The sequence below is a fragment of the Cynocephalus volans genome, chromosome 5 (assembly GCF_027409185.1).
Source record: "Cynocephalus volans isolate mCynVol1 chromosome 5, mCynVol1.pri, whole genome shotgun sequence".
NCBI classification, from domain to species: domain Eukaryota; kingdom Metazoa; phylum Chordata; class Mammalia; order Dermoptera; family Cynocephalidae; genus Cynocephalus; species Cynocephalus volans.
Genome location: NC_084464.1, coordinates 49,333,350 through 49,352,762, shown reverse-complemented (window position 1 = coordinate 49,352,762; position 19,413 = coordinate 49,333,350). Strand labels below are relative to the sequence as shown.

Genomic DNA, 19,413 nt, shown 5'->3' with positions numbered 1-19,413 from the left:
GAGAGAAGGGGAATATTGTGCAGCTTGTCACTTGGAGTCATGGCGGTTTAAAAATAATAATTAGTAATCATTTACTTTTCTAGGGTATTCTAATATTTAGTTTTAAAAACTAATTTAAACTCATGGCAAGTAAAACCATAGTGAAATGAGATTTCTCCCAGGACGGTTCTCTTTGGCAGTGCTATCACACAGCCTTTCAAAGATCCAGCATGCTAAGGGTGGTTTGCTGTCCAGTTTAATGTCATCCTTTCACTGAATGGATGGGCTGCCTCCCTCCCTGTCTTCCACTCTTGAAAGGTTAGCCTTTCTTCAGAATAGTACAGGTTTTTCCTGCAACATCTGTCAACTTAGCAACGAGCACACCCTAAGGAAATTATGAACATTTGAAGACCATCTAAGTACTGCAGGGAACCTTTCCTCTCCCTCTTTCTCTCCTCTTTCCCACCTCTCCCTCCTGCCTTCCCCTAAGAAGAGTGGGGAAGCCACATGGCATTTTCATTGTCTGTCTCACTGATCGATTATAAGCCCATTTGTGTCTTATAAAATTTGTTTGATTTTTAAAATTTGTTTTGATTTGTTCATTTTATTGTGATAGCTCTTGAAACCACAAAGCAGTGACTATCCTAGAAGGCAGGCTGTGGGCAGAGTCCTTTGTTTAATGAAAAGACCCACTAGCCATTGTACTGTTAACACAAAATGGCTTCTTTGGTGTAATGACTCAAATGATCTTGATCTGATTCAATAGGTCAGAAATTGCTGTCCCCAGCAAATATCGACCAGAAGGAACTGCTTTCTCGGTTATTCTGAAACTGCTAGCTGCATATTACACTAGCAGGTGCAAATAGTTTTTTGCAGGTCAGTAGAATTGTTATTAGTTCTTCCTTCCTTTGCCCCCTATCCTTTTACAATTACCAAGTGGCTCCTGAGAATAAAAGTCTCTCATCTTGTATAACACCTGGATTTCTGAAATGCTGGTCCCACCTACCCATCTCACATGGGAAGAAACCTGGCTCCTCATGTCTGGGGGCATACCAAGATTGGTTCCTATGTTTCTCTGAAACTCTCAAAGTGCTTTCATATGCATCATCTAATTTATTCTGTCAACATGTGTAAGAAGGTAAGGAGAAGAAGGGATTGTTCCCTTAATTTTACAGGTAGAGAAACTGAGTCACAGGGTGGTTAAATGGCTTCCTGGAGATTACCTAGGAAACCATTTACAGAACTGAAGTGAGTTCTTTGGGTGCCTGCTTTCCATTCCGTGGTGTTGTCCGGTGGACTTTAGAGCAGAAGCTGGGAAGGGAACAGTGGCCATTTCCCCTTCAGAATTAAAGTGTGTAGACATGATGGAAAGAGAGCTAGAACCCAGAAATAAGATACTTCTTAACAGGCTGATATGAAAATATTTATAATGAAGTGTCATAGAGAAATATACCAATTTTTCATTTTCCCAAGCACTAAATGTATTCCATTAAAAGAATTAAAAACAGTAGTAAAAGGCTCTTTTTAAATTACCTTTTATTGTATTTTAAACAAGACCTTTTTCATCATACTCTGTAAGTCTACTGAAAAACATAGCATGGTTTTGTTTCCTCCATCTAGATTAACTTTGGCCTCCAGAGGTAGTGTAAGTTGTATGTTTTGCCAAGGCTTTTCTCTGATAACTACTTTTCTTTAGAAGTATGTTCCAGGTCATTTGGAAGACTCTGGCTGTCTTTGAAGCTGGGGAGCCAAATTCCCCCAGTCCTCCCAATTTCACCCCTCTTGAGACATCACCCCAGTAACCCCAGGGGATTGCCCAGCTTACCCACAGCCCTGGGCTGGTGCTGTAGGCAAGAAACGAGAGAGTGCCCAGGGAGGCAGGTTGTTCCCTCTGACAACCTTTGTGGTTTGATTAAGGACTCTCAGTGCTGAGCCCAGTATTCAGAAGTTCAGACTCACCTTTACTCATATGTTTATTCTAAATTCCAGTCTTACTCCCTTGAGATCCTCAGACAGTCTTTCCTTCTCGTACCACTCAATCCAGGACAGTTTGTGAGGGCTAAGACATATGAGAATTTGGTTTTCTCTCTAACCTTTTTCTCTTTGCCTCCAAAGGTTATAGCAGGAAGGTTCTGCCAAAGTGAAATTGTACGAGCATACTTGCTGCAGATATGGCTGGGACAATTTCTCTACAGTGTCCATTTAATATTTGAATACCTCACTATGGCTACTACTTTAAGTAAAAACTCAAATCTTATAGTTATTGATGCAATGTTAAATTTATTCAGGGTCTTAAGACTCAGGGGTTATCTGTGATTGGAGAATCAACTGAATTAAAATTATTTAAATTTAAACCAGATCAGCCTCCAACTTAAAAAAAGAAAAGCAAAGTTACTACTTCATTAAAGGGATAGTTTAGAAAAAAACTTCCTTACAAAAAAGTATTAAATAAACCAACACTTCTTTTGTCGGGCTTTTAATAGCCTTTTGCACATCCTTTGTTCTCTGTGCAATGTGAATAAGAAATATTCCCTGAACTATGCTGACATCTCTGCTCTTGGGTTACAAAATTTTTGTGACCTGACAGTACCTTTAAACCAGTAGTGTGGAACAAAAATAACTCTGTTGATTTCAACATCTTTTAGGAATAAGGAAAAATAAATTCACGTAAAATTCTTATACTACTACTCGTACAAAAAGATGGCCTTTACATTATGACTTTTTAATTTTTTTGAGAAAGAGTTTCCAGAACTTACAAAACCAGTTTCAATGATTATTTGTATGTTGGGTATTTTTTCTCTTATATCAGTATGAATTATTTGTTGGTGTGCTTAGGGGACAGATGTAGAGTCTCTTTCCCTGACAGATTATGTCCAGAGAAAAGAAAAAGAAAAAAAAAAAAAAAAAAAAAAATCACCCCAGTGAGATATTGCCTATTAGTTCAAACAGAGTTGGATGTTTGGGATATCTTTTTTCTTACACCAGGAAATGCCTTTGTCATCAATTTCAAGGCCTTGCCTACAGAGTGAATCCCTTTTTGATACACTGCGGTTGTTACTCCTGCTAAACATCTGATGCTTGATTCTTCAAGGCCTTTCTGAATTGAAGATTTTCTCAGCTAAAACCTCCAGCATTTAAAATACAGGGTTGTCAAACTACACACGGGACAGTAAGCCATACAGTTAGTTTTGGAATGTTTTCCTTCAAAGGCCCCAGTGTGAGGAGAATGAGAGAATATATTAATCTTGGTGAACTCATACATTTGAGATCCACTTCTTCCCCCCCACCTCACCTGTGCCCCTGGAGATAACTATTTCTGAATTTTCATCTTCTAGAAAGTGGGCTACTTCTGAAGTATTTAAAGCTTTAGCTTCATAAAGTTTGTATATGTTTGAGGAGTGGGGGTGTGGTGGGAACCACATCTGAAGTTTAGAAAAGTGTTACTTTCTCCTATCACTTGCCAAAATGGAGCCCAGCATGATTGTAAAAGCCCTTATAATCTCCAGATATGATGTGGGTTAGGGCAACTATGGTGATTTATAAATTGGAGCCAGAAGAAGAATGATCAGAATGTGAGATTAATATTAATTAAAACAGGCAAAACTGTCCCTCCAGCAAGGAGAGGAGGAAAAGAGGCTCAGGGGAAAGGGGCTCCAGAGTTCAGAAGGCACGGTCTGTTTTCTTCCCAGGGCTTCCCCCGCAGGTACAGAGGTGGTCATGACTGAATCCTTTGGAATTGTGTTAGGAAGCAGCCGTCTCACAGAGGGAACTGAGGGAAACTTGGGAAAGGAAAAATTTAAAAATTGTATGCCATGTATAATCCATGGTTTTTCTTTGGTGATGCGATATAATATATGGTTGAAAAGTGATTTTTCTTAACCTGATAGCTAAAACTCAGAATTAATGTAACTAAGTGCCTGTGTTGTAGAATACATTTTTGCAGTTTTTCGGTAGTTTCCAAGAAAGATGGGCTTGTTCTCTAATTAAGTATTGTTCTTTTACAGCTGTTAAGACATAACAGCTGTGGGTATTTTTTCTTTTAGAATAACTACACAGAAGGTTGGATTGCAGTTGGGTTGGAAGCTTGCCTGATCAGCAACAAGTTCCTATATAGCCCTGGTGATAGGCCTCTAGGGTGTTTGCCCCTTAAAAAAACAAAAACAAAGGTAGGCCTGTGGGGGAATATCTAGGTGTGACCTTAATTTATAGCTTTAGTTATCTTTTTGTACAGGAAATATTTTGTGTCTCTGTGAAAATCTTGGCGATAGAGAAGAATGTATTCAGCCTATTAAGCACTCGTTTGGTGTGTGAACCACTATGCCATTAGAAAACAATTTTGCAGTGAAAACAGCCAGGGAACATTGAATAAAGCCCAACACAAGCACAGTTTTTGAAGATGACAGTCCTCTATAAGGGCTAAGTGTTATTTCATTTTTAAAAAAATCTGCTTTAAGTGGTTTTTTTTTTTTTTCTGCCTCTCAAAGGTGATCTCTGGAGACAGTTAAATAACATGTCAGTCTTATCTTTAAATATAGCTGGTACAGGTGGCCCTCAGGTCATGTCCTAGTGAAGTAATACTGCCTTTTAAAAAATTTATTACTCCTGAATTAAATTTACTGGCAAGCTGTTGGTCACCCCTTGTGCTGCGTAAGAGAAGAGAGCAGTAAAATTGTTTTCAGATCACTTTTTCTGCAGTTCACCACAGTCTGAGTCGTTCTAATATTCATACACTTGCAGAATGTGTACACTTTGTTAACATGGAACTTTTGCATTCAGAAGCAGCAAATTAAATTTGTCTTAGCAGAATTGCTATGTGCACGGAGAGGGAAAAGTAATTTCTACCCAGGCAGTTCCCCTTTGCCTTTTGTTCCTAGCACAGGCTATTGTAATAGGTATGTAGCTGAAGGACAGCAATGGAAAACCAGAAAGAGACAGACGCAAGATGCTGGGATTTGGCAGTATGGTTTTATAAACAAAGTGACACAAATTGGGGCAGTAATTCCAGTGGGACAAGCGAGGAAACTGGAAGACTGGAAATACAGCACAAAGCTGAGTCCCATCCAGATGGTGTTTTTAATAAATTTATCAGACACATATGAAAGATGGTAATGAACATTCAAAATAGGGAGTGGCCCAGTCCCTCTGGGAAGAAAAACAATATGGCACCTTCTGTGTGCTGCAGTCAGTTAGAATCACTTCTAATTTTTTCCCTGTAAGAAAGACCATAGAACATATTCAAATCATCAAGCAATTACTAGGCAATCCAGCTAGGCCAGCTGAGGTTTGTGTTTCTAGGAAGAATAATTAATAATAGAATATTTCCTACTAAAGTGAAGGAAGTGGCCTATAGATATTAATAAGCCCAGTGGTGACATTTAGGACAAACTTCTTTTGCCAGAACTCCTATAGTGTGACTAAAGCAGACAGCTCTCCCCTTCAGGAATAAAAGGGCTTTTATATTCTTTAAAATCCACATTGTTATCTACGTTTCTCCTATCCCTCTAGCCCCCCCAAATGGTTTCTCCATCAAAAAATACTTTAGTCTATGATGAGTAACCAAACTTTCTATATGTAGTACAGGCTTTTAAGGGAGAAGTTGAGAGAGCAGAGGGTATTTATAATGCTTAGGTAGCAACTCTTCTGCCATGGGCATATTTGTGTTCTTTTTAATGTTTAGGTCAAGACCCAGAGATTGACTATACTTTACTTTTCTATCTAAGAAAACTTTCACTGAGAAAGCAATTTTTTTTCTGCTTTATTCAGTAATTTTTAGATTTTAACTTTTAATAAGGAATTATGTTAAGGAAGATTAAGTGCCACAACCTTACACACACATCATTTTCCAGCTCTGATTCATTCACCCAGCAAATATTTATTGACCACCTACTATGTGCCAGGCACCATTTCTTCACAGTGGGAATACAGCAGTCAAAAAAGAAACAAAAGTTTACTCTGTGTATTTTTTGGTATTTGTTCTTCTTAATCAGTTTGCTTTGCGAAAATGACCCTTGTTGATGTGTATCAAGAAAACACTTTTTCTTCTCTAACACAGTCAACACTCCACACTTATGGTCACTGAAATGAGTGGGTTTTTTTCCCCCCAACGCCAAGCAGTTCTCTAGTAGGCACCAGCAGGGTGTCTTACAGTTCAGTTCAGTTCTGACAGACACCATAGCTTAAGGGCTCACAAAACTACTCCCTACTTAACACATCAGTCACAGACAATAGGTTCCCAGATTAACCACAACTTTTGTCTGACTCGGCTAATCGGAGGTTCCTACAGCCTCCTTCTTGGGTTCAATAATTTGCTAGAGTGTCTCACAGAACTGAGGGAAACACTTACATTCACCTGTTTGTTATAAAGGATATTACAGAGGATACGGATGGACAACCAGATTAAGAGGTGTATAGGGCAATGTATGTGGGAGGGGGTGCAGAGCGTCCATGACCTCTCTGGGTGAACCATTTGCCAGGACCTTTGCATGTTCAGCAACTCAGAAGCTCTCTGAACCCTATAGTTCAGCAATTTTTACAGAGGTTTTATCACTCAGGCATGATCAATTAGTGCAGTCTCTAGCCACTACTCCCTTCCTGGGGGATGGAGGGTAGGGCTGAAAGTTCCCACCTTCTAATCATGGCTTGGTCCTTCTGGTGACCAGCCCCCAGCCAGGAGCCTACCAAGAATCACCTCATTATAATAAAAGATATTCCTATCACCCAGGAAATTACAAGGGATTGGGAGCTTTGTGTCAGGAACTGGGGTCAAAGACCAAACATTAGAATAAAAGATTCTCCTAGCACTCCTATCTGCGAGGGTTTTAGGAGCTCTGTCTCTGGAAACTGAGGGGCAGAGACATATATGTAGGGTTTTTAAAAAATTATTATTTCACAATACACATAGCTCTAGTTCATTTATTTTCAATACTATGTATTTTTGGTTTAGTGAAATTTTCATAACTCAGTGGACAAGTTAAATAGCAGATTAAATATACATAAAGAGAATTAGTGAACACAGATAGTAATTTTAAGAAATTACCCAGAATGCTTCAAGGAGAAATAAAGAGGGGAAAATGAAAAGAAAATTGAGAAACCTAGATGGTAGAATGAGAAGTTCAAACATAGGTCTAGTATGAATTCTAGAAGAAGGGAAAATAGAAAATAAGGGAGCATCAATATTCAAAGGAATAATGGTCACAATTTTCCAGAACTGATGAAAAAGACATTGTGATAGTTAATTTTAAGTGTCAACTTGACTGGGATAAGGGATACCCAGAGAGCTGATAAAGCATTATTTCTGGGTATACCTGTGTGTGTGTTTCCAGAAGATATTGGCATTTGAATCAGTGGACTAAGTAAGGAAGATCTGCCTTCACCCATTGTTGGCAAGCACCATCCAGTGGGGTGAGGGCCCACATAGAACACAAAACCAGAGGAAAGGAAAATTTGCTCTCTCATCTGAAGCTGGGTCACCCATATTCTCCTGGCTATTGGGCATCAGAGCTTCAGGTTCTCAGGCCTTTGGCCTCTGACTGAGAGTTACACCATCAGCTCCCCTGGTTCTCAGACCTTCGGACTTAGACTGGGCTACATAACTGGCTTCTCTGGTTCTCCAGGTTGCAGACAGCATATCTTGGGACTTCTTAGTCTCCATAATAGTATGAGCCAATTCCCATAATAAATCCCTTCTTATATATGTGTGTATATGAGAAGTTGGGAACCTACTGCTTATAGTTGATGCCTCAAGTGGGGAGCAGTCTTGTGGGACTGAGCCCTTAAGCTGTGGTGTTTTTCAGAATTGAATTGGACTGTAGGTCACCCTGCTGGTGCCTACTAGAGAACTGCTTGGCGTTGGGGGGAAAAACCCCACACATTTCAGTGACCATGTGTGTGGAGTGTTGACTTTGTTAGAGAAGAAAAAGTGTTTGTTTTTCTGATACACAGATCAACGAGGGTCATTTTCACAAAGCAAATTGATTAAGAAGAACAAGTACCAAAAAATACACAGAGTAAACTTTTGTTTCTTTTTTGACTGCTGTATTCCCACTGTGAAGAAATGGTGCCTGGCACATAGTAGGTGGTCAATAAATATTTGCTGGGTGAATGAATCAGAGCTGGAAAATGATGTGTGTGTAAGGTTGTGGCACTTAATCTTCCTTAACATAGTTCCTTATCAAGAGTTAAAATCTAAAAATTACTGAATAAAGCAGAAAAAAATTGCTTTCTCAGTGAAAGTTTTCTTAGAAAAGTAATAGAGATAGCTGGTGGGGCAAATAAAGGAAACTATCAATTAACTAGAAAACTGGAGCACAGAGGACAGAAAGGTAAAGGAAGCAGCAGAGAAAAACTTGTAATTAGAAAGTGAAAGTGAATCCAAATATATGAGTAATAACAATATGTTATGTATATCTGCCAGTTAAAAGACAAAGGACACTGATTTAAAAAAAAATTATTATTTATTTTTGTAATAATAGGATTATATATCCTGTTGATTTCTGTTTCTCTGGAAAACCTTGACTAATACAGCCATAAATGCTCTCACTCTGTCCTGAGAATGATAAATTTCATCTACATGTAGTAAAATTGTAAAACACTGGAACCAAAAAGAAAACCTTAAAATTAACTGGAAAGAAAAAACAATTACAGCACTTAGAAGGGTAGCTGACTTTAGAAGGCATAACAGTAGAGGCCATAGACTATGCAACAATATTGTCAAAGTGCTAAAGAAAAACAACTTTTAACTTAAAGTTGTATACTCAAACTATTTTTAAAGAGTGGTGGCAAAATTCACTTTCAAAGGCTTTGCTGAATACTAACAGATGTGTCTTAGAAAGAAGGAAATTGAACCAAGAAGAAAGGAGGATATAAAAAAAGTAATGGCAAACAAACTAATTGGTGAATGTGGATAAATAAGTCTTGACTATATGAAGTAATAACCATAATGACTGATTTAGAGAGTATGAACAAGGTGGAACTAAAATGTTACATAACAATGACAAATAAGCCAGGAGGTGAGTGATTGGTATTAAAAAGTGTTAAGGTCTTTTATATTGTTCAGGAGAAGGGAATATATAATTTTTAATTTTAGGCATTGTTAAGTCTGGTATACCTGTCTTAATTTAAGAGTAAGTAGCAAAAGAATAGAAATGGAGTGTATAAGGCCGGCCCGTGGCTCACTCGGTAGAGTGCGGTGCTGATAACACCAAGGCCACGGGTTCGGATCCTATGTAGGGATGGCCGGTTTGCTCACTGGCTGAGCGTGGTGCTGACAACACCAAGCCAAGGGTTGAGATCCCCTTACCGGTCATCTTTTGAAAAAAAAAAAAAAAGAAAGAAATGGAGTGTATAATTGCCAAACCAAATCAATAGAGATAGCTGGTAGAGGAAATAAAGGAAACTATCAATTCATTAGAAAACTGGAACAAAGTGGACAGAAAGGTAAAGGAAGCAGCAAAGAAAAACTTGTAAATAGAAAGTGGAAGTGAATCCAAATATATTAGTAATAACAATATGTCACGCAAATCTGCCAGTTAAAAGACAAAGGACACTGATTTAAAAGAAAAAAAACTATTATATGTTATTTGCCAAAAAACGGAAAAATAGAAAGTAGAGTGATACTAAGGAAGTAGTAGCCAAAGTAAAGGTGCCATAGTTATTTTACATCATCACATCAGACAACATAGACTTTAGGGCAAAGCCATTAATTATTAGGAATAAAGAACAACAGTACCTAATGATGAAAGGTTCAGTCTCCCAGGAAGATATAATAATTTTAAAATGATAAACATGAAATGATGTGATCTCAAAGTATACAAAGCAAAAATTGACAGAATTATAAGGAGAATTTGAGAAATCTACAGTGATATCAGGAGATTTTAACAAATATCTCCCAATAATTAGTAAGCATATAAGTAATTTGAATAACACAATTAACAAGTTTGATCTAACAGACACTTGTATATAGAACCATATGGCCCCCAAATTAGAGAATACACATTCTTATCAGGTACACATAAAATATTAATAGGAATTAACCATTTATTAGGCCACAATGCATATCTAGAATTTTACAGTCAATATTGTGCAGACTGTACTTTTTTGCCCACATTGAAATGTAATTAAAAATCAGTGACAAAAAGATAACTTGGAAAGTTATACTTGGAAAGTTTGAAACATACTTCTGAATAATTTATGGATCAAAGAAGAAGTCATAATGGAAATTAGAAAATATTTAGAAATGACCAACTTTTAAAATACTGTATATCAGAAAACCCAAATTGAGGGACATTCTACACAATACCTGACCAGTACTCTTCAAAACAGTATGTATAAAAACTTGAAGATAAAGGTAAAATAGGAGATATTAGCTTTAAACACATTTATTAGAAAAGAAAAAGATTAATGAGTTAAGCTTTCACTTCAAGTAGTTAGGAAGAAAAAAAAAATAGAAAAAATTCAAAGTAGTGGCCGGAAGAAAATAATAAAAAGAAGAAAAGAATTTAGTGAAATAGGAAATAAAGAATCAACAAAACCAAACATTGGTTCTTTGAAAGCACTAATAAAATAGACAAATAGGACTGATAAAAAAGAAAGAAAAGGTACAAATAAACAATATTTGGAATCAAAAAGAGACATACTGTGAAAAACTTCATGCAAATATATTTGAAAACTTAAACAAAATGAAAAAATTTCTTGAAAGGGCTAAAAATATCTAAGAAAAATTTGAAGAAAAAAGAAGAAAGGAAAGGAGGGGGAGGAGAGGCACTAACCTCATGAGATTTTAAGATTAGTGTAAAATTATAGTAATTAAGACATCATGGTAGAGGCACAAGGCTAGGCAAATCATTCAGTGAAACAAAATGCAATCTTAAAAAGAGATGCAAATATATATGAAAACTTTGTATGGTACTAAAGTAACATAAATTAGTAGGGGGAAGGATGGACTGCTCATTAAATAGTACTGGTGAAATTCATCCTTATGAATAATAGATAAAAATGATCCCTATCTTACAGCATACCAAAAATAAATTCTAAATAGATTAAAGAACCAAATGTGAAAAGAAAAATTTGAGAACTTTTAGGAAAAAATATAGGAAAATGTCTTTATGGCTTTGGTATAGGAAAGAATTTATAAACAAGGAAGGAAAAGCACAAATTGTAAAGGAAAGATTAAATATTTTAACTCAATGTATTGACCTACAGTGGATTGGCATCCTGCAAATCAGAGAAATAATAGAAAAATAGGCAGAAGATAAAAATAGGCAGTTTACAGAATAGAGATTGAGAATGATTCCAGAGAGAAAAAAGAGGAAAAAAATGTTCAACTTCATCTAGCAAATAAATGAAAAACTAAAATCACATTGAGATCTTATTTCACACTCATATGTCTGAAATTACCAAGAATTAATGAGGATGTAGAGCAATAGTTGAGAGTGTAAATTTTTATAACCACTTTGGTGAATAATTTGGCCACATGTAGAGAAGCTGAAGGTAACTCATAGCCATGAGTGTAATTTTACTTCCATATGTACACTTGTATATAAATTTTATGTATTTCTTTAAGAAACTCTTAGGAATGCAAGAAGACACGTTTGTAATGCAAACAGTGGTAACAATCTAAATGTCCCTTAGCAGGAGACTAGATATATAAATTTTGAAATATTACATATGTACTTTAAACAAACGAGCAGATATATCTGTCTATTGAATGTTCTTTCAGTCTGGTTTAATGTTTGTGGTAGATGTTAACATTGTTCACCAAATATTCTGGTTCTTCTCCTGGGCACACAATAGGGTTGCACTTTCTCATCCATTTGGAAGTTAGGTAAGGCCATGTGACTTGCCTTGGTCACTGAAAAGTGAGCAAAGTGACTGTGTTGCTTTCAGAGAAGAGTTTTATGAGCCTAGCTCACCCTCTTCCTACTGTTGCTGTGATTGAGGAAACACATGTCAGTATGAAGCCTCTGTCACTGGGATCCCTGAGTGATACAGTGAGCAGAGGCGTCACTGGGCTGAATACATAGGGTGAATGAAAAATAAATGTGTGCTGTGTTAAGCCACTGAAGAAATGAGTGGTGGTGGTAGTGTTACAGGGGACTGCTGTCTGTTACTGCCACATAACCTGCCTGCAGTTTATTATTATTATTATTATTATTATTATTATTATTATTATTAGTTATGAATATTCATGAGACAAATGCTGATTGTCACCCCTCATGCTCAAGATGTGAAGTCCAGATTCATACTGGCAGCATGCCTATTACCACAAATTGTGTTTGTACCCTGTGTCCCCCATCTAATTATCCCCCTCCCCCTTCCCCCACACACCACTTTGTAACCCAAGGAATGTTCTCTCCCTCTGCAAGTCCAACGCACCACTGTGGTCTTTCCTTCCTTCCTTCTTTCTCTCTTAGCTCCCACTTATGAGTGAGTACATGTGGTATTTATCCCTGTGTGCTTTGCTTATTTCACCCAACGTTAAGTTCTCCAGGCTCATCCATGTTGCTGCAAATGGGAAAATTTCATTTTTTTTAATGGCAGAGTAGTATTTCATAGTGTATGTATACCGCAGTTTCCTTATTCACTCATCCATCAGTGGACATTTAGGTTGGTTCCATGTCTTGGCTATTACCTACGGTATTATCTTATGTCTCAGCTCAATTTACTGTGCATCTTGTGTCACTTAAAAGTTAAGTTCTGACTTTCAAATCACGGAATACTGCCCCTTTTCCATGACATAGAGGTGCCATGACTTACACTCTAAATATAGTCCTTCACCTCTGTTTCTTTCCAAAGTCATAGAGAGCTTCTTTCTGAGTCCCTTCTCTGCCAGGAAACTGTCTTTACAGGTAATTTCACCAGTATTTGTGCTTGTTGCTTAAGCTTTATAGTCAAGGGATTCATTACCAGAAAATCTATTCTCTCTCTCCCTCCTTCCCTCCCTTCCTTCCTTATCTGTGGGTGGCTTTCCTCATCTGCAGAGAGCAAAGCAATTAGTACAGGTATATCCAACTTTGGAAGATAAATGCACTGCTTAGAAGATATATGTAAAATTATTTATTCCACATCATTATAAAGTTAGAAATGTTTTGGTATGGTGGTAGTATTGCTCACCCTCTTTCTTTTAAGAGACTATGTATAATATTACACAGAAAAATACAGCAGGTTTATATATCTAATGAGAAATTGTCTTTTTTTGCCAATCCACTTTTAAATTGTCTAAAGTAAGCTACAAATCTTGAATGTAAGTAGCTAGGGTTAATTGTAGATTTTGGTTAAATAATTTAAATGTCTGAAGAAAACTGCATATTTTGGTTAGATAACTTAAATGTACAGAAAAGGTCTCAGGGGACTTAAAAGGCCCTTACCTTTTATTATTCTCTTCTCTGTGTTTAGAGAATCTACATCATATTGGAAAGCCATCACTTTCTGGAAGCTCTTGACTTTTATAAATGAACAGGTTGATGTGGACTTAAAGTATAGAGAGAGATTCAGAATCAAAACAGAGTTGTTTTTTCAAGATACAGCAGTTCATGAACAAAGGGAAGAGCCTATGTGTTGCAATGCCCAGAATAGTAAACAAACAAACAACAAAAGGAAATGAATCACAGCTGAGGGCAACTATATATTCTGAGAAGGATTGGTACAATGTCCAGGATCACTTTCCTGCTTTATGATTTCTAAAATTCTGAATCTACATATATACGTATATAGATATATGTATGTATGTATATAATGTTTCTTTAAACAAATTTCCAGAAGAGTAGATGAAGTAAATAATCTACAGCTTAGAGAATACTAATAAAACAAATGCCTGTGTACCTATCACCTAGATTAAGAAACAGAACAAGACCAGTATTCCTTGGAAATGAAATAAGTTAATATTTGAACGAATCTCTTGAGCTGGCATCCCTCCAAGATATCATCTCCCCTCTTTCCAGACAAACTGTCCTCAATTTTGTGTAAGAATTTCCTGGATTTTCTTTTTAGTTTTACATTAATATATGTATCCCTAATCAAAGTAATTTTTAGTTTTGAGTTTTTTAAAACTTTATATAAATGAACTCATATTCTATGTCTGTGCCTTGCTTTTTCCACTCAACATTATGTTTTTTGAGATTCATCCATTTATATGTTGCTGTAGCTCATTAATCTCAATTGCTGTATAGTTTCTCATTGCAGTGATATTCCGTGATCTATCCGTTCTATATTTTATGGGCTATGATGTTTCTTTATAATAAAATAGTTTAGAGTTAATTGCTACATGTGGTTTGGTCTGTTCAAACCTTAGGTTCAACTTTTCTGTTTTTAAAGATGTTTGGCATGAAAAATGTATTCATATCTTAAGATAATTGAGATGTTCTATATTTGCCTTTTATTGTTGATTTGAAATAGTGATTAATTTTGTTCTGAGCACACTATCAGGATATGTTTGGCTTCTCTTATCCTAATGCCACATCTTGTGTTTGGATTCACAGTTCCCATGGACAATGTTGCTACAATTGCTGATTGTGCCAGTGTGATTGAAGGAGTCAGTCGGAGCCGAAATGCCTTGCTGAATGGGGACACTAAGAATTATGATTGGGATTCTGGCTACACGTGTCACCAGCTAGGAAGTGGCGCAATTGTTGTTCAACTGGCACAGCCATACATGATTGGGTCAATACGGTGAGAAGATTCCTTCTCATTCATTAATTTTAAAATGGAAGGTACACTTGTGATACAGTTTGAATGTTTGTCCCTTAGAAAGCTCATGTTGAAGCTTAATCCCCAATATGATATTTGAAAGGTGGGACCTTTGAGAGGTGATTGGACCATGAGGGCTATGCCCTTATGAATGGATTAATCCATTCAGTTAATTCACTTGTGGATTAATGGGTAATGGATTAATGGCTTATCATGGGAGCAGACTGGTAGCTTTATAAAGATAAGAAGAGAGCACATTAGGATGCTCTAGCCCTCTCGCAATGTGATGCCCTGTGCCACTTCAGGACTCTACAGAGAATGCCCACCAAGAAGAAAGCCCTCACTGGAGGGGACCCCCGACCTTGAACTTCCCAGCCTCCAAAATTGTAAGAATTTAATTTCAGTTTTTTATAAATTATCCAGTTTCTAGTATTGTGTTATAAGCAACAACAAAAAAGACTGATACAACATGCAAATTGCATTTTGGTGAAATGATGATTTCAGTAACTTTGGTGAAGAAACTCTACTGTTCTTTGCTCTAAATATTGAGAAAGGGGTGAGAGCGGAAATGGGGTGGAGGACAGTGAGATACAGGATGCTCGTTTGGATTTTCTGGTGGGGAGATGCACCATAATTAGACTTGTGGAAAGACTAGATAAGAGGTCTCTCTGGTATGGTTTACTTTCTTTTCAAGTCTCAGTTTGTATTGGTTAGAGACTTAAATAATGTCAAGATAGGTTATGTAGAATAAGAAATCATTTTTAACTTTATTAAATGACTTCACATATGAACCAAACAGATATGAATATGAGAGCTAGTTCTAAAAGATCGTCTTAGTGAACTTTGTGTCTTGGCTTTTTGTTGTTCCTTTTGGTTTTGTTTTAAGAAGGAAACCTTAACTTTGCTTGATTTATAGGATTATGAAATTTTTAAATGTGTGACTAGTGACATCCCCCAGAGAGTATATTTTCAGTTCAAGAGAGCCATCAGGGTCTTCAGTAGGTTGCTTTTTCTTTTCTTGTCTTTTTTTAAGGTTCTAAGAAGGCCTATGAAGGGCTAATGTTAATTATATATATATAATATATACATATATATATATATATTAGCCTGCCTGGGGTGGAGGTGTTAGTAGAACATGACTACCTTTGCCCCATCGTGCTCTACCATATTTGTTTCCTGTTTTCACTGTAAAGTCAGTATGTAGAAAGAGAGAAATAGCACACAAAAATAAGCTAGTAGGATATTAACAGGCAAATGTTTATTGGTGTTTGGGCTAGTAACCACAGAAGTTAATGCTACTTGCTGGTTTTCCAAGGCACCCTGAGGAGTTCATACTGGATTTCTTGGAGAATTCAGACTGTGGATTTTTTCATTTAAACCGTCAAGCTCTTTTCATAAAGGGCCATGTCATAGGCTGAGTACCAACAAACCACAGATAGAGAAGCCTTGAGCTCATACTGCCTGCCACACACTCATTTTTTGCTTAGATGGGGGGAAAGCGACAAGCCACAATCAGTCTGGAGAAGCTACCAAATAAACTTCCATTGATAGCAAACAACACTCCTCTTTCCTTTTTCTCAGCTACATGCATTAACTAAAGTACTCATAATCAGTTTATTTAATAAACTATTCTAGAATTCTTGTTATAGATGATGTGATACTTATCTGTACATTTCCCATTACAATCTATCCCTTTTTAAAAATCAAGAAAACAGTTGTTCTTCTTTTGTCTTCTGGCACTCCTTATAGTCTCCACAGTTTCTTGAAGATTGCCAATCGTGTCTCTGAGATTACATCTGCAATTTCTTTCAGCAGGCTTGGAGTGTAACTCATATGAGCCAGGAGACTTAAAATCATTTAAATTGACTAGATACTCTCTTTCTTTCACTTCACCTATTTAGGACTTCAATTTTCTCTTTATTATGTTTGTTCTGCCATTTCTAATTTGAAGACCAGTCTTCTTGCCATTGAAGATTGAAGCAAACGGCAGTTTAGTAGCTCTGTCCACTCCCTTTTAATGTTCTCTGTATTCTATTCACTTACCTAATACCCTCTCCCTAACACTGCCACCTTCTAACAGTGTTCCATGTGCATGTCAAACCAAGACGTCTAAAATAGAATTCCATGATCCTCCCCCTCCCCACTCAAGTCACCTCTCATTTTGATTTCCCATCTCATTCAGTGTCACCACCTATCTGTTTATTGCCGGAGCCAAAAACATGGGACTCTTCCTAAATTCCTTCCTCTCCTTCACCTGCTCTCAACCAGTCATGCTGCCTCCTAAACATCTCACAAATCCTTCCCCTCTTCTCCACCTCGCTGCTGTTACCACAGTCACACCTTTGTGGTTTCACTTGTCTCCCTGATCTTCTAGACTTCCACCTGGCCCTCACTTCCCCACCCACAACCATTTCTCACACTGTTTCTGCAAAACTGATGTGGCCACACCCCTCCCTGAGAGGATTTGTGGCTACCGTTTGCCTTCAGCAGAAAGTTCACATTAAGGCATTTAAGAATGATCTGACTTACCTCTGTCTACAAAGGCTTTTCTCCTGTGTCTGCATCCCTCCCAGGCCCCCTACCCTTATGTGTATTCCATCTCAGTCTATCCGGCTATTTAGGGTTCTGCACACAAGTCCCACCTTCTCTTTTTCCGTTCCTTCAAATCTTTGAACATAGTGTTATCATCGCTTCATCTCTTCACTACCTACTCATTACTCCTTTTGCCTGGCTCTTTCTCATTCCCTCTTTAGGTCTCTGATCCTTTGGGAATGCTTCTTTAACCTTCCATCATCTCTTGGGCTTATTGAGACATCTCTCTTCAATAATCCCATATATTCTGGATATAATTCCTACCAGAGCATTTGTATTATAACTGTTTTCTTGCTGCCCCTTCCCAGCCTCACCTCATATATAAAGCCTGTGGCAACTCAGAATAAGCTTCCCTTGACAGATGAATGTGCAAATGAGGTAATCCGTGAAGATGGAAGGGGAAATTATAGTGGTTACATTGGGAAATCTAGAATTTTAGATCAAGCAGGGACCTTGTGAGGTCATTGCCAGGGTGACAACTCTCCATGAGGCAAGGCCACCTCAGCTTCTGGCTTTACCCAGAGAATCAGCAGTGTTGAATCTAACTCCAGAAAAAGGTGTCATTGGGACTTATAGCAAGAGTATAGTGCCCATTTAATTCTCTTTAAATGTGGAATGAAAATGGTTCTCCCAATTTTTCTTTTCCTGACTCAGAGGGTGGATGATGAGCATGAGCACAACCAAAAGCAGATTGTGTATCTCCATGCAGTGTGAAGCACCCAGCTTCCCCAAGCCCTACCACTGTTTTTTCAGTAAGAAAATCCATGCAATTGAAGCCCTGTATAATTGGCTGAGTGTTCAGAGAGACACGTCTCTGTGAAGCTAACATTATGTTGTCAAGAACTGCATTTGCGTCTTCTGTGACATTATTAAGAGGAAAGAGAGAGAGATTTCTCAGCCACCAATGCCTGTGGACAATGTTGGATATCTTGGCAGGCTGTGGTTAGCAGCAGCTGATGTGCCCAGATAGACATTTATTGATAGGAAACTAGATCAGTGGTACCTCTTCATGGGGATGGGTAACTGCCCAATGACAGGTTGATTAGTCAGTGACATTTGACCCACAACTTCTAATGCTTGTGATGACTGACTTGCTTTTATAGTCACTGTATCTGAAGCAGCCCAGTGATTCTGAATGAACACCTAGAGGGAGAGTGGTACAGAGCAGCCCAGTGCCTAACAGTTTCCCTGTCTAGGAGGGAAGAGGTCTGGAAATCCTGGAAACTCTTTCTCTTAGCCTCTCTGAGCTGGGGCCCAGTCACATAGTATACTGCCTTTGAAAACTCAGGTTTCTTTGTAGTTAGTGACTATAAAGACAAAAGTCTCAAACATGAATTATCTTGATCACTGCATTCTTTATTCCTAAGAGAGGAATAAAGAATGCAGTGAATTATTTTGTGAATTATTTTGTGAATTATTTTGCTTGGCTGTTTTCATCCACAGAAACTGTTTCTTCTTTTCCTGAGCATTTGCCTGTAGCTGGGGAGGCAGGCAGAGCCTTCTTTCTTGACAGAAAACACTTGGGCCTAACCATAGTCAGTGGGAGCCTAATCCTCTTAGAGTGTCTAGTATTAATACCCTGTGGTGTCCTGGAGAGGGTGGGCTTGGAACATGGTCTCTGACCAGCTCTCTATACCCCCATTCTCCCATTCTCTTTCATTCATTTGACAAACATTTACTGAGCCTTTTATTATGTGCCAGGCACTGTTGTAGACACCTGGCTACAGCATTGAATACGCAAAATAAACATTGGTGCTGTCATGGAACTGACATTCTAGTGGGAGTAGGGGGAGATAAACAGTAAACACTATTTATAATATGTCAGATATTTAGAAGTGCTATGGGGAAATCAGGAGGGGTGGAGTCACAGTGCAGTTTTAAATTAGGTGCTCAGGGAAGGCTTCACTTCCCCGAGAAGGGTGACATTTGAGCAGAGTCTGAAGGATGGGAAGAGCAAGCCATCTGAGGATTGGGGGATGAGCATCACGGCAGATTGCCAAGGCCCTGAGGTGGGAGCATGCCTGGCAGGCTATAGGAGCAGTTAGGAGGCCAGTGTGGCTGGAGCACAGGGAGGGAGGGAAGAGCAAGAAGCAAGGTGAGGGAGGTAACTTTGAGAGATGATAGCCCTGAGATGTTTTGTTGCTATCTCTATGTGTAACA

At 37.9% G+C, this 19,413-nt stretch overlaps 1 protein-coding gene across 3 annotated transcripts in view; it reads left to right on the top strand.

The window, feature by feature from the left end:
- The window catches only part of BTBD9 (BTB domain containing 9), a 419,154-nt gene that overhangs the window by 294,745 nt on the left and 104,996 nt on the right, over nt 1–19,413 (top strand). For all 3 annotated transcript variants that reach the window (XM_063096891.1, XM_063096890.1, XM_063096889.1), the window contains one exon: nt 14,454–14,643. In XM_063096891.1, coding sequence (XP_062952961.1) covers nt 14,454–14,643 — 190 coding nt within the window. The remainder of the gene's footprint in view (nt 1–14,453; nt 14,644–19,413) is intronic.